Source organism: Erinaceus europaeus, chromosome 10 (genome assembly GCF_950295315.1).
Source record: "Erinaceus europaeus chromosome 10, mEriEur2.1, whole genome shotgun sequence".
Taxonomy (NCBI): Eukaryota; Metazoa; Chordata; class Mammalia; order Eulipotyphla; family Erinaceidae; genus Erinaceus; species Erinaceus europaeus.
Window position 1 is genome coordinate 99,490,387 of NC_080171.1, and position 14,450 is coordinate 99,504,836.

General features: G+C 51.6%; 1 protein-coding gene across 4 annotated transcripts; it reads left to right on the forward strand.

Annotated features, from left to right (window-relative positions):
• Positions 1-1,892: 1,892 nt before the first annotated feature.
• On the forward strand, positions 1,893-14,422 carry SLC2A8 (solute carrier family 2 member 8). 4 transcript variants are annotated; one of them, XM_060200208.1, is made up of 10 exons: positions 1,894-2,556; positions 2,639-2,801; positions 3,048-3,254; positions 4,328-4,427; positions 5,280-5,479; positions 5,780-5,923; positions 6,021-6,129; positions 6,706-6,879; positions 7,694-7,839; positions 14,285-14,422. In XM_060200208.1, exons 1-10 carry the CDS (start codon positions 2,501-2,503, stop codon positions 14,303-14,305), a joined length of 1,320 nt encoding a protein of 439 aa, XP_060056191.1. In that variant the 5' UTR covers positions 1,894-2,500; the 3' UTR covers positions 14,306-14,422. The 4 variants fall into 4 exon arrangements, with proteins under 4 accessions (XP_007528907.1, XP_060056191.1, XP_060056192.1 ...); XM_060200209.1 differs by lacking the exon at positions 14,285-14,422 and adding an exon at positions 12,848-12,993; XM_007528844.3 differs by lacking the exon at positions 14,285-14,422 and adding an exon at positions 9,514-10,055 and having other exon boundaries at positions 2,365-2,556.
• Positions 14,423-14,450: the final 28 nt, after the last annotated feature.

The following is a 14,450-nucleotide window of genomic DNA, read 5'->3' on the forward strand; positions in this document are numbered from 1 at the left end:
TTCTTTTCAAGTAAGATAACTGAGACTCAGACGGGTACAGTGATTTGAATTTGAGTTCTACTTCAAAGCCCTTCTTTCTCCCCTACCCACCGCTCAAAACCAGGCTAGTGCCTTATAGCCATTGAATCTGGCTCACATTTTTCACTTAATTCATATGTTTTTTATTTATTTACTTATTCACTTTTTGCTGCCTTTGTTTTATTGCTGTAGTTATTCCTTTTGTCTGTCTTCGTTGTTGGATAGATCAGAGAGAAATGGAGAGAAAGGGGAAGACGGGGCGGGGGAGAAAGACACCTGCAGACCTGCTTCACCGTTTGTGAATCGACTCCCCTGAAGGTGGGGAGCCAAGGGCTCAAACCGGGATCCTTACACCAGTCCTTGCACTTTGCGCCACGTGAGCTTAACCCACCTGACTCCCTAACTCATGTTTTACGAGTCTATATCCATGGTTTTCCTGGGCTCACATAAACATCAGCTCTACATCAGCCTCTTGCATACCCCACTGACTGGATTTAAAAAGTAAGCTGAGGGGGCTGGGTGGTGGTGCACCTGGTTGAGCACACATGTTACAGTGCATAAGGAAGGACCTGGAGTCCGTTCAAGCCCTCAGACCCCATCTAAAGGGGGAAAGCTTCACAAATGGTGAAGCAGGTCTGTAGATGTCTCTCTTTCTCTCTTCCTACCTCCCCCTTCCCTCTCGATTTCTGGATATCTCTAATAAATATATAAAGACTATATATATATAAAGTTAACTGAGCTAGGCAGATAGCATAGTGGTGTTGCAAAAGACTCCCCATGCCTGAGGCTCCAAGGTCCAATCCCCAGCACTGCTATAAGACAGAACTGAACAGTGCTCTGAGGGAAAAATAAATAAAATAAAATAAAACTTCACTAACTGTAGCAGTTTGCCCATGGAGTATGTAGCATTAGTCTACAGCAAACATTAAGTGTTCCACTGTCTGGAGAAGGAAGTCATGGGCATTGGGGGAGGGCGAGGAGTAAGCAGGTGATGGCTCATAAAGCAGTAAAAAGTGCTATGATAAAAATTTAAAACCAAACACAAGGAGCTACAGGGGCCCAGAGGGGCAGTTGCATAAGTCTGAAAAAGAACAGTCAGGTGACTACACTAGGTCAAACAACTATCATACTTATACTGGTCAGCATTTGAGTGCCTCTCACGTGCTGCTTAGTCTTTTATATATATTGTTTCTACTCAAAATACTCCTGGGGGAAAGGATACTGTCAATATCACTTAAAGATACGGGAACCGAGGCCCAGTGGGGGAATTAGGAGTCAAACTTGTTATTTCCATAGCCCTGATCTTTGCCAGAATTACACAGCCCTCTACCATAGCTGCTGGCAACCAGAGTGTAATGGGTAGAAAAGACCGGTCGGACCTTATCATCCCCACTTCCAGCTGTGGCTTGTGTGGATGCATATAGAGGTTGGCTAGTAAAACCGACAGGTACTAATTGGGAGGTAGTAAAATATGTAAAAGTCGGGGTTATCTGTGAAGTGAATTTAAGTAACTTGGTGACCAGGGTAAGTGAGAGGACACGGGACTTGCATACCTGAGGTTCCCTGAGGGATGTTCTGGGGGGCCCTCCCCACCCCCTCGCTCTGTAAAACAAATCTTGAAAAATATCAGGAAGCTTGGAGTCCATCATTTAAACTCAGATCATTCCACACGTATGCTGCAAGGGGCGCTTCTGCCCAATACAAATCATGTACACCTGAAGGCCCTAGTGGTCATAGACTGCTTAGTGGTAAACAGTCCTCGGCCCCCCAGTCGCGTCGGACTCGGAGGTGGGCTGCTCCTGGCAGTTCAGCTGAAGAAGCTGGGCGAGTGTCCTCCGGAAGGAGAGGGTGTGGCGGATGAGTACTTGAACACCCTCAAGGGGCAGAGTGGGCTGAGCAGAAGGGTCATCCGCCTCCAATCTGGGTCGCGGAGCAGCAGATGAAATGGAGCAGTATAGGCAGACCCTACCAGATGGGCAACTAAGCCATCTGGGAGTAGGGCGGGGTAGACCGGGTCACCGCCCACGTGCTCCGACTTCTCAAAAGCCTAGTCCTATTGGTTGAAGCTTGACGGAGACTAACCCCGCTTTCTGTTTTCATTGGCCGGTTCAGTTTAAGGCTGCTTCCTAACCCCGCCTCCAGCTCGCACCGCGTTTCTATTGGGTGGTTGTGCTCCAGATACAAACTCCGGATACAAACTCCGCCCCACTCATGCATTGGCTAGGTCGGTCCTAGGGGCGGTTCCCGTGGGGTGCATCAATCGGCTCTTTTCTTCCATTGGTCGGATCTGATTTTCTGGGCGGTTCCTAAGGCAGACGCTGACCCGCCTTGTGTTCCCATTGGCTGCCCCACGACGCATCGCCCCTAGGTCCTAGGACCGCCCATTGGCGGGTTCTGCGGTGAAAGGCCGGTGCCTGCGGCACTCGCGGGAGCCGTGGCAGTTCTGGTGTCAGAGCGGACCTCGAAAGCGTTGGCCGCGGACATGACGCCTGACGACCCGGAGGAGACCCAGCCGCTGCTGGGGCCGCCCAGAGACAGGTGAGTGGGTGCGGGGATGCGAGTTTACGGGCGCGGCCTCGCGGGTCCCCGGCGCCCCTCACGCACGGTAGTGTCCCCGCAGCTACCCCCGTAGCCGCCGCGGCTTCCTCGCCGCCTTCGCCGCGGCCCTGGGCCCGCTCAGCTTCGGCTACGCGCTGGGCTACAGCTCCCCTGCCATCCCGAGCCTGCGTCGCGCCGCGCCCCCGGCCCCGCACCTGGACGACACTGCCGCCTCCTGGTTCGGGGTGAGGCCTCGCGGGAACCTCCCAGCCCTCCCGGGGGCCCCTCCTCGGGGCCCCTCCCTCCGCCGGCGGGGGGCGGCACTGAGCCCCAGCTCCCCATCCCGGGACCCCTCTGAGGGGTGTCCTTCCCTCTGAGGGGTGCGGGCGGAGTCGCAGCGGGTTGAGTGCACATGGCGAGGATGCCGGGGTGGGGTCGGGGCCCCGGCGTGCCCAGCGCCCCCTCTTCACCCCGCAACGCCGCGCCCCCAGGCCGTCGTGACCCTGGGCGCCGCCGCCGGGGGCGTGCTGGGCGGCTGGCTGCTGGACCGCGCGGGTCGCAAGCTCAGCCTCCTGCTCTGCACCTTGCCCTTCGTGGCTGGCTTCGCCGTCATCACCGCCGCCAAGGACGTGTGGACGCTGCTCGGGGGTCGCCTGTTCACCGGCCTGGCCTGCGGCATTGCCTCGCTGGTGGCCCCGGTGAGTGTCCCCCAGGCCCGCACCCAGCTGCGGAGGAGGAGTGGGACAGACCTCTCCCCACACCCGGGGGCATGGCTCTGCCAGGCCGCTCTGCCCCCTTGATCCTTCTGGCTCTTAACCTGGGTCGTGTGGCTTAACTGACTTCTCTTTTGTTCTGCAAAATAAGATGCCACCTGCGGGTGCCAGGAGGGGAGATGGCTGGGAGGGTAAAGCGATGTCTCGTGGTTTGGAGGGCAAAGGCAGACACTTGCTGGCCCCCTCAAGGCTCACAAACCACTCCTCCAGCTGCTTCTATTCTCTCTCACTTTCCTGACCCAGCACTGCCCAGACTGACTTTGCAGACAGTCCCAGCTCTGCCTCTTACTAGGAACCCCCAAACATCTCTCTGCACTTCAAATGGGTTCCCCCTCAAATAGGAATGGAGGCGTACCTGTGTGAAAGAGCCTAGAGCCTGGCGGCTGGGACTGCCGGGTAACCCGTGACCTGCTGTTGACCAGGAGCCTAGCCTGGCTGGTCAGCCTGGTGGAGACTGAAAGGAACAGAAGTGGGGGACATAGCATAGTCCAGCATGCAAAAGGGTTTCATGCCTGAGGCTCTGAAGCAGTTCCCTGCACCACTGTAAGCCAGAGCTGTGTTGTATTCTGACAATAATAATAATAATAATGATAATAAATTAGAAGTGGTAATTTAAGAGCCTCCTTGGGCATCTGTCTCTCTGCACCAGTCACTATCTCATGTACGTTTTCTGGGAAACAGGCAAAGCTGGGCTGGATGTTATGGTTTGTTTGTTTTAAGGTTTTATTAATCATCAAAAGAGCATCACTCTGGCACATATGGTGCTGTGGATTGAACCTGGGACCCCATGCTTGAGAGTCCAGTGCTTTATTCACTGCCAGGCTGTGTGTGTGTCACCTAGAGCTGTTTAGAAAGCAGAGTCTTGGATCCCACCACAGACTTAATCAGAACCTGCATATACCCAAGGGCACACATGCACAGGAAATGAAAGTTTACAAGACTTTTCAGTTTCAAGAACTCTTGAGCCCTAAGTGAAGTCTCATCTCACTTGCCAACAGGTCTATATCTCTGAAATCGCCTACCCTTCAGTCAGGGGGCTGCTTGGCTCCTGTGTGCAGCTGATGGTGGTCACAGGCATCCTTCTAGCCTACCTGGCAGGTACAATCTTCTCACTATCACTTCTGAGTCCTGTTTGCAGCCATGTGAACATTTTCGACACACAGAAATGTGAAGTTCAGAGAGACCCAGGGACTTGCCCAAGGTCACACAGTCATTGCTCAGGTGCTGAGTTCCCAGAGTAGCTCCCTGAGACTTTGGGGTCTCAGAGCTAAGTTACAGAGCCCACTGGAGAAGATGATGTCCCCATATTCCCAGGGCAGAAGCCCTTTCAGAGGGTGTGGGAAGGACTCATTGGCTAGGATGGGAAGATATTCCAAAAGTCTTCAGCTTCAGAGTTTGGAGGGCCCAAGGATGTCTCTATCAGAAATGTTAATCAAATTTTCAGCGTCATCCAGAGGCAGTGTGAAGAAGTCATACTCCTGGGACACTCAGGTCATTGCTGAGGCCAGCATGGGGAGCTTCCAGAAGCAGACTTCAAACCTTATGGTCTCTGCCACTCCCTAGCTGCATGACCTTGGCCATGTCACACTATCCCTGGAAGCCACACTTTCTTATCTCATGAAGGCAACCCCTCATCGTTGAGGGCTGTTGAAAGGTTCCGTTAAAAGATGGGTAGTTGCAGATATAGCATAATAGTTATATAAATAGACTATCAGGCCTGGGGCTCTGAGGTTCTGGGTTCAGTCCCCTGCACCACCATAAGCCAGAGCTGATCAGTGCTCTGGTAAAAAGATAAAATGTAAATAATGAAGGAGGAGGAGGAGAAGAAGGAGAAAAAAAAAGAAAGAAAATGATGATGATGATGAGGAGGAGTGGTTGGCAGCATCCCCAAATGAGAACTGTCCAGGCTGGTTTATGCTGGGTCTAATGTCTTACGTTGCCCCCACTCAGGCTGGGTCCTTGAGTGGCGCTGGCTGGCAGTGCTGGGCTGCGTGCCCCCCACCTTCATGCTGCTGCTCATGTGCTACATGCCGGAGACCCCACGCTTCCTGCTGACTCAGCACAAGCACGAGGAGGCCATGGCCGCCCTACATTTCCTGTGGGGTATTGAGCAAGACCTGGAAGAGCCCCCCATGGAGACTGAGCACCAGGTGAGGGGTAGGAGTGGGAGGGGCAACACACACAGGGCAGAGGGCATTCCGAAACCTTTTGCTTTTTTGCCATGTAACCTCTCTGTGACTCCTTCCACAAACCAAGAAAAGCTGTGAGTGCATGAGAATCTTCTCACCTGACAAGTGGGGAGGCCAGAGGGGTATGGGGCCTGTCTGCATCCCAGGGCTCAGCTAGGGCTGAAACAAGAAGCGAAGGTTCACTCAGGACACTGGCCCACAGTCAGGGACCCGTTGGAGAGGGTAGGGAGGAGTGCTGATGCTTGGTCTTTATCCGGGCAGGGCTTCCACCTGACACAGCTGAGGCAGCCTGGCATCTACAAGCCCTTCATCATTGGCATCTCCCTGATGGCCTTTCAGCAGCTCTCGGGCATCAATGCAGTCATGTTCTATGCAGAAACCATCTTTGAGGAGGCCAAGTTCAAGGTAAAGAGGCCTCTGCTCCATCCTGTCTCATCCAGATGCCATGTGGATGGGGCCTAATCCATTAATGTGTGGCTGACCAGCCTCCCTGCCTCTCCAGGACAGCAGTCTGGCTTCAGTGGTGGTGGGCCTCATCCAGGTGGTGTTCACGGCAGTAGCAGCCCTCATCATGGACAGAGCTGGGCGGAGGTTGCTCCTGGCCTTCTCAGGTGAGGCCTGAACACAAGAGCTCAGCTCTGTGCAAGGGGGTGCCTCAGGCTAGGCTCTTCACCTTGAGTGGGAAGGCCTTGGCTATGGCCACCATGCTGGGAGAAGAGAAGAATATCAGCATCCCCGAGAGCAAGTCCACTGTACTCGAGCTCTGTCTCCAGACCCTACAAGATGGCCCCGTCAGAACCTCAGTTTCCCCTCTGTGAAACGAGAGTAATGACAGACCACATGAAGATGGGGAGATAAGCCAAGTGGGGCCCTTGTTGAGGCTCAGAACTCTAGGTACTGTTGAGGGTAGGGGACTTTACATCATGTTGCTGCCACTGTCACAGCTACTTCCTCAGACAGGGAAGTTCTACTTCCAGGAGTTCTACTTCCAGGTGATGTGTGAGGTCCAAACTCAGGCAGCAAGATGGGGCCAGGGTGCTGCTGCCCATACAGGGGTCCCCAGAGCTGTTCCTTGCCCCTCAGAGGCATGCAGGCCATGTTGCTGTGGCCTTCCTGCAGGGAAACGCCAGCCCCAGGAGCCACATGCCCAGGTTGTGCCCATACCCACACCTTGACAACCCCCACAGGAGTGATCATGGTATTGAGCACCAGTGCCTTTGGCACCTACTTCAAGCTGGCCCAGGGGGCCCCTGGCAACTCCTCGAATGTGAGCCTCTTGGCATCTGTCTCCATGGAACCCTCTGATGCCAGCATGGGGCTGGCCTGGTTGGCAGTGGGCAGCATGTGCCTCTTCATTGCAGGTGAGAAGGAGCCCATGGCTTGATGCCTCCCTTCCCCACTAACTGCCCATCACTCCCAGCAAGTCCTGTCCTGCCCACCCTCACCTCCCCACTGCATAAGTCCCCACATCCACGTTTACAGCCTCCCATGTGCCAGGGCCCGGCTGAGCCCTTTCATACTCCTTTCACTCAGTCTCCAAAACGCTCCCATTAGTGCCATCATGTCCCACTTATAGAAAGTTCAAAACCTAAGGATTCAGATAGTGGCACACATGGTTAAGCGTACATATCACCATGCACAAGGACCCAGGTTCAAGGCCTTAGGCCCTCCTGCAGAAGGCAGGCTTCATGAGCTGTGAAGCAGGGCTGTGGATGTCTCTCTTCCTCTCTCCGTTTCTATCTCCTCTTCCCTTCTCAATTTCTCTCTACCCTATCATATATAGTAATAATAATGCAACAAGAATTAAGTTTAAAATAACAATAATAATAAGGGGGCGCAGGCAGTGGTGGATCTGGCTAAGTGCACACATCACAGTGCATAAGGACCCAGGTTCAAGCCCCTGGTCTCCACCTGCAGGGGACAAGCTTCACGAGTGGAGAAGCAGGGCTGCAGTTTTCTCTCTTCCCTCTCCACCTCCTCCTCCCCACTCAATTTCTTATATATATCCAATATATATATATAATATATTTTTAAAATTATATAAAGAGAAAGTTCAAAGCCTAGAGGTTATAGGAGGGGGGACCCAGAAAACTTTTCTAAGGGCTCAACCCAGGGGTACCTTTGGTGAGTCAGAGGGCCCATGCCTAAACTCCTGATATGTTCTTGCTTCCACAGGCTTTGCTGTGGGCTGGGGACCCATTCCCTGGCTCCTCATGTCTGAGATCTTCCCTCAGCATGTCAAAGGCGTGGCCACCGGTGTCTGTGTCCTCACTAACTGGCTCATGGCCTTTCTGGTGACAAAAGAGTTCAGCAGCCTCATGGTGAGTACAGGCTCTGACTGCCCCCACCATGTAGTCAGCAGAGGAGGGCTCATTAGAAGCAGTCTCCCTGCAGAGGCCTCAGGGGCTTGGCCTAGTACACAGGCTCGAGACCCTTCATCTTGGGATGCGCATCACTTTGGCCAGGGGTGAAGTGCAGACAGATGGGGGGGCAGTTGGGGAGGGGGCCCAGGCTGTGACAGCTGGGAGCCTTCAGGCTGCCCTGGTGATAGGACAGCATTGCTGGCTCTTACTCTGGACTAAAAGAACATAAGCCCTGAGGTATAGCTATGCAGAAAGAGCTCGGCCTTCCCTTGTCCGCTTCCGGACTGTGCAGCTTTGTGGGGTGCTACATGCCTGCCCTGAACCAGCTTCCTTGGCTGGAAATGGAGGAGGGTGATAGCGCTTTCCTCTGTGGGCTGATGGGAGTGTTAATTTAGTTCAGCAGTTAGCCAGTTCCTCGTGGATGGCCTGACACAGGCAGGGTCTCAGCTTCCAGGGGTCCCAACCAATAGAGGGAGGAACATTCTGGAGTGAACAGGCAGCTGTTTGTCAGTCACTCCTTCCCCCAGGTGTCCAGGCATATACCACACCCAGGCCTACCCAAGGCACTTGAGAAGCAGTTAAGGAGATGGACGAGCCCCTGATGACAGGGCCAGGGGAGGTTATGGACAGTGGTGGGAGAATGAACCACCACACGGTTGGGTCCAGAGATATAGGACCTCAGGGGGCTGGCAGTGGTGTACCCAGTAGAGCACACACATTACCCTGCACAAGGATCTGAGTTCAAGCCCCTGGCCACCACCTCCAAGAGGAAAGCTTCACAAGCGGTGAAGCAGGTCTGTAGGTGTCTTTCTTTCTCTCTCCCTCTCTGTCTTCCCTTCCCTCTCAATCTCTCTCCCATCAAATGAGAGGAAGAAGAGAGATGTGATGTAGGACATTTGGGACTGGCTCAAGTCTGTGTATGGCCAGGGTGCCTTCAGGCAAGGCTGCCCTAGCAGCATGTCCAGAAGACCAGGGCAGTGGATGGAAATGACTGGGAATTCAGAAGGGATTGACAGTACAGGAGGAAGAGAGTCTTACAGTGCCCAGAGGTATACACAGTGTCCGGGAGGTTAAAAGAAGGTCTTCCAGGGGAGTTGGGCGGTAGTGCAGTGGGTTAAGCACATGTGGCACAAAGCCAAGGACTGGGGTAAGGATCCCGGTTCAAGCCCCCGGCTCCCCACCTGCAAGGGGGGGTCCCTTCACAAGTGGTGAAGCAGGTCTGCAGGTGTCTTTCTCTCCCCCTCTCTGTCTTCCCCTCCTCTCTCCATTTCTCTCTGTCCTATCTAACAACAACGACATCAATAACAACTACAACAACCATGAAAACCAACAAGGGCAACAAAAGGGAAATAAATAAATTTAAAAAAAAAAAAAAAAAAAAAGGGCTTCCAGGGGTCAGGATGGCCACCAGATCTCAGAAAAGGAAGTTGAGATGGGAGGGTTGGGTCTGGTCTGGCACCTGGGGATGACAGAAGGGGGGTCCCTGCTCATCAGACCAGACCCTGCTGCACTGCCCTGAGACTTGGGGCTGGGGGTGCAGAGTGGATGTTGCCACAGGCTGGGTGCCTGCATAGTCACCGCTGGGGGCTTCCAACCTGCTGTCTACACTCAGCCTCTGGTGTTTCTTTGCAGGAGGTGCTCAGGCCCTACGGTGCCTTCTGGCTCGCCTCTGCCTTCTGCACCCTCAGTGTTCTTTTCACCTTGATCTGTGTCCCTGAAACCAAAGGAAAGACTTTGGAGCAAATCATAGCCCATTTTGAGGGACGGTGACAGCCCCTACATGTGAGTGGCTGCCCCTTCTATCTGGACTGGCATTGAGCTTTGTGGGGAACAGAGCCTGCTGGTGACTCTGAGGCCAGAATGTTCTCCCAGACTTCCCCCAGGGAAGCCAGAATCCAGGACTTTTGGGCTCTCTTCCAGAAAACACAAGTACAAAGTCTACCAGCTTCTAGTCCAGTTCCCACTACTGTTTGACTCTGGAGGAAGGAACATCTCCAGGGGACTTTGGCTAGTGGGCAGGCCTCCATGAACTGTCTCCATGATGACACTATAGGGTCAGAGGAGGCTTTTGGCTGGAGATGCTATGGGAAGCTGAGTGATGGTCCATTGTTTCTCTCCTCTCATGGCTGCGTTTCAGGAAGGGACTTTGCCAAATAAAGGTTTAACTCAGAAAATCAGGTTACAGACTTTTTATGTGAGAAGTTTGCAATGAATAGCCTCCCATGCAGTAGGTCTTGCCAAGAACACCCTGTGGACTTTATTGTGGTTGGCCAAGCTTAGCCTTGTTATTTGGAGGCCATTTGACTCCTTCCTTGGACTCATCAGTGCTTGTTTTTTTTTTTTTTTTTTTTTTGGTTTATTCATTTATTGGGTAGAAACAGGAACTGAGATGTAAGGGGGAGATAGAGAAGAAAAGATACAGAGAAGACACCTGTAGCACTGCCTTACTACTCGTCAAGCTTTCCCTCTGCAGTTAGGGACTAAGGGATTGAACCCAGGTCCATACACATGGTAACATGTGTTCAACCAAGTGCACCATCACTTGGCCCCGATTGTTTTTAACACAGAGCCTGGGAAGTGACTCAGTAAGCAGAGCACATGCCTCCCATGTGTGAAGCCCCAGATTCGATCCCCAGCACCGTAAGTGCACCAGTGATGAGAATGGGGTGATGCTTTGGTGTTTCCTCTACTTTCCTGACTATTTAGCAGCCCAGGACAGAGACCGCAGAAGAAACCAACTGTGGCCATGCCTTGTTCTCAGACCCGCAGCCTCTAGAACTGAGAAAATAATTTTCTGTCCAAGCCACTCAGTCTGTAGCCTCTGTTACATCAACACTGGAAAGCAGAGCCAGGCCATGGTGCTGCCAGAGACTATGGCAATGACAGAGTTGGGAATAAGGTGAAACCTTCGAGGTGGACATGCTAGTCAGTGGGGTTGTGCATTATCCAGGCTGTTCGGCACACCCTGGAGAACTATCCGCTGGTTGCACTTGTCTGAGAGAGAGCCTGTTCTCCACCTCAGAATCTTCTTAGTTACTCAACTCCACAGACCAGAGAGGGGACCTTCAGAAAGGCCTGAGCACACAGGTGTCTGACTGACTGCCTGTGTCTGTGCCGACTGTAACTGGCAAGTGCTTTATTCCCCCACTGAAGCACAGTCTGCTCAAGACACCACTCTCAACCACCTTGCAGAAGGCTAGCACCTCTGTACTGGATAACTTCAAGCAGAGGCTGTGAAGTCATGAACTCCTGTTTACTCACCCCCACAAAGAGTCTAGAGAAGGGCCAGAGGGAAAATGGAGGGATAGCTCCAGGCTGCAAGGGAAATAATTATACAGGTGGGTAAGGAACAGGTGTTGTGGCTTCAGCCTTCCTTGACAATGTCACTATAATCTATCACACAAGCCAGTGCAGCATAGTGGTAAAAGCCACTGAACTTAATTCAAACTGATTGTGCTAACTACCTGTGTGGCGTGGACAGGTGGCTTAACTCCCTTCTAGACCTCAGCTTATTCATCTGTAAAGTGAGTATATTGATGCTCTAATGAGAGGATGAAAGGGGATGATTATGTAAAGAACTTCACTCTGAAGTCCTCAGCTGACGTCAGGTGGTGCTGGTGAGGCCATGGTGATAGGAATCTTCATGAAGGCTGCTGTGAGGTCCAAGGGAGGCCTCTTACAGAGTTTTCTTTTTATGGTCTGTTCTGACCCCATTCCCTCCACAACTCCTACCCATATAGGTTTCTGATTTACCCTCTCTAACAGTTACCAGTGAGAGGACACACACACTTCAGAGGTCCCCTCAATCTTCTTTGGGGTCTTCCTATCAGAGTGCAAGAAGCTTCAGTGACCAAGATGCGCTAGCTGGCAGTCCTGGTCTGAACCTGAGGCAAGGAGTGCTCTGCTATCTCCACCCAGTGCCCACAAGCAGAATTGCATCCAGTCGAAAGGTGAATCAGCTACTTCCCAGTAGTCAGAGGTGGGATCACAGAGTGAATGAATCCCTCTGCTACCACCAGCGACCATTACTGAGTTAGTGCCTTCTGGGTCCTAAGACCCTGGGCACAGTAGCACCAGCTAGAAGGGGCAAGGAACACGAACATATAGGCAGCCTTGAGAGGGGTAGATTCTTCCCTAGAGCCTCCTGAAAGAATGTAATCCTGAAGACTTCTTGATTTTGATGAAAGAAACTTAAGCAAGGCAGGGAAACTATTAAAGCCATTCACCCAGGAGAGGGCTGAGAACAGCCCTCAGAAGGTTTCTCAAGAGCAGGCCTACTCAGGATGATCCAAGCTGATCACTTAAGATGAGGACAAAGAACTCCTAAGAGTCAAAGAACAAACTTTATTTTCCCCTTTTTTTCAAAGCAAGCACTACTCAAGTCAGGATCTGTGCCTTAATCTGAGTGCCTAGAGTGGTGTTCTGGCTTCTCTAACTTTTTCTTTTTTTTTTTTTTCTTTTCTACCTATCTCCCTTTTTCTATGTGAAACTTTTCTCCATCTAATATGAAATATAATATTTATATATATATCATATATATATGATATATATATATGATAACCAAGAAATCCAGATCTTCACAAAGCAATTGGGGAATGTTTTATACCTGTACCCTTATTGCAGCAAATTTGACAGCAACCATACAAAGATCAAAGACACTCCCCAGGGATGACTCATGAACTCGAACACACCTTACCCTGGCTCCTTTAATATCCTCTCCCAACCCTGCTGTTGGAGAGTAATTTTAGGGTTTGTAACACAGGCTATTCCTCCCATGGAGGTGTACCTTCAAAGTTTTCCTCACTGGGTAGATAGCATAATGTTTAGGTAAAAAGACTCAGCCTGAGGCTCCAGATTACCAGGTTCAATCCCCAGCACCACCATAAACCAAATCTAAGCAGTGCTCTGATAAACACACTCTCCCCTCTCTCCTTCCCTCCCACCTTGCTCTTACTGGACCCAGAAGATGGTGTAATGGATGGAGTGTTAAGATTCTCAAGCATGAGGTCCTGAGTTCAGTACCTGACATTGAATGTTCCAGAGTGAAACCCTAGAGGCAGAAAAAAAAAATACAAGGACCTGGGTTCGAGCCCCCCCGTCCCCAGCAGCAGGGGAAATCTTTGCAAGTAGTGATGAAGGGCTTCTTCTTCTAGCGTTTGCCTGACGAAGGGCTGTAGGTGTCTCTCTACCTCCCCCTACCCTCTCGATTTCTGGCTGTCTCTATCCAATAAATATACCACAAGGTATGTACCAGAGTGACACTGATTTTTGTCATGTGAAATTCTCGTATTCAATAAATAACTTTAAAAGTTTGAGATGGCTAAAATTATTGCTAATAAACTGTGTCTAGCTCCTTATACAGCGAGTCAAAACTGACAATAACAAGGCTTGTTTGCTGTTGCTGTTAAGATTTATTTAAGTGTGAGATAGAGGGAGAAAGAACCAGAAGGAAATTTCACCTGTGATCTAAAGACACTCACTGAAATATTTCTGCTGCAGCAGTATTCATTAAACTCATATAATGGGCTTCTGCAATGACTTAAGATCTCCGCCTCCTCCTTCCTCATGGATTTATTTATATTTTTGTAGGCGAATTAAGAGGGGAGGAGGGATAAAGAGGGAAAGACACCTGCAGCACTGTTTCACGTGTGAAGCTTCCCCCTGGCAAGTGGGGTCCTAGGCTTGAACCTAGGCCCTTAAGAGTTACAACGTGTCCTTTAGTAGAGGGCTGCTCATAGATTTAAAAGAGACAAAGACACCTGCAGCCTTGCTTCACCACTCCTGAAGCTTTCCTCCTGCAAGGGGGAACCGGAAGCTTGAACCCGGGTTCTTGAGCTCAACCAGGTGCACCACCACCCAGCAGATTTAAAGTATTTCAGACTACCAAGTCCTGGCTAACCTGCTCACATTATGGGACCTTCTTTTCCTTTTCTGTTACCAAACTCTCTGAAGGACTCGAGAACCGTGAGGGGTTAGCTAAAGCAGCGGAAGGAGCGGACTACGCACAGGAGAAAACCCATAATTCAGCGAGCCCGGGAGGGTCTGTGCTTGGTGTTGAAACACCCTCCCAAGGTAGCTTCACTACATGTCATTTCCTGTTTTGGAGAACTGGGTCTAGCGGTTACGATGAACCAAAAGGAGACAGGCATCAAAGCGTGCTGTGTAATAGATTTTAGGGTCTAACGTAAAGGAAGTTTCTCAAGGAAGCAGAGTCTAGAAGGGAGTGTGGGTCATTAACCCTGCACCAGAGAGCAAAAGCATTTGCCCACGAGCAGAACCCAGAGACTTCTGGGAAATGGAGTCCGGTGGGGCGGGGAGGCTTATGCGCATGACCGGAAGTTTCGCGTACACGCGCGACCCTGTGGGCGCGAGCACGTGGTCTGATTATGGAATTTGCTTTCAGTATTTGAGCGCTGTACTGTAGCTGGTACCTTCTCTGTGGCCTGCAAATCATTCTGTGGTTGCCCCCACGCCCTCCCGAGCTGAGGCCTGGATGTGGCTGTAGAGACAGTCAAAGAGACAGCCGGGCCTTCCGCAGCTCCCGGGACCCCTGGGGGCAGGTCTGCAGA

Excerpts from the sequence above, each read along its gene's own strand:
- SLC2A8 (XM_007528844.3), top strand. The coding sequence starts at position 2,501 with ATGACGCCTGACGACCCGGAGGAGACCCAGCCGCTGCTGGGGCCGCCC. Across the intron at positions 2,557-2,638 it reads CTGGGGCCGCCCAGAGACAG|CTACCCCCGTAGCCGCCGCG; the intron begins GTGAGTGGGTGC and ends GTGTCCCCGCAG. Across the intron at positions 3,255-4,327 it reads TTGCCTCGCTGGTGGCCCCG|GTCTATATCTCTGAAATCGC; the intron begins GTGAGTGTCCCC and ends ACTTGCCAACAG.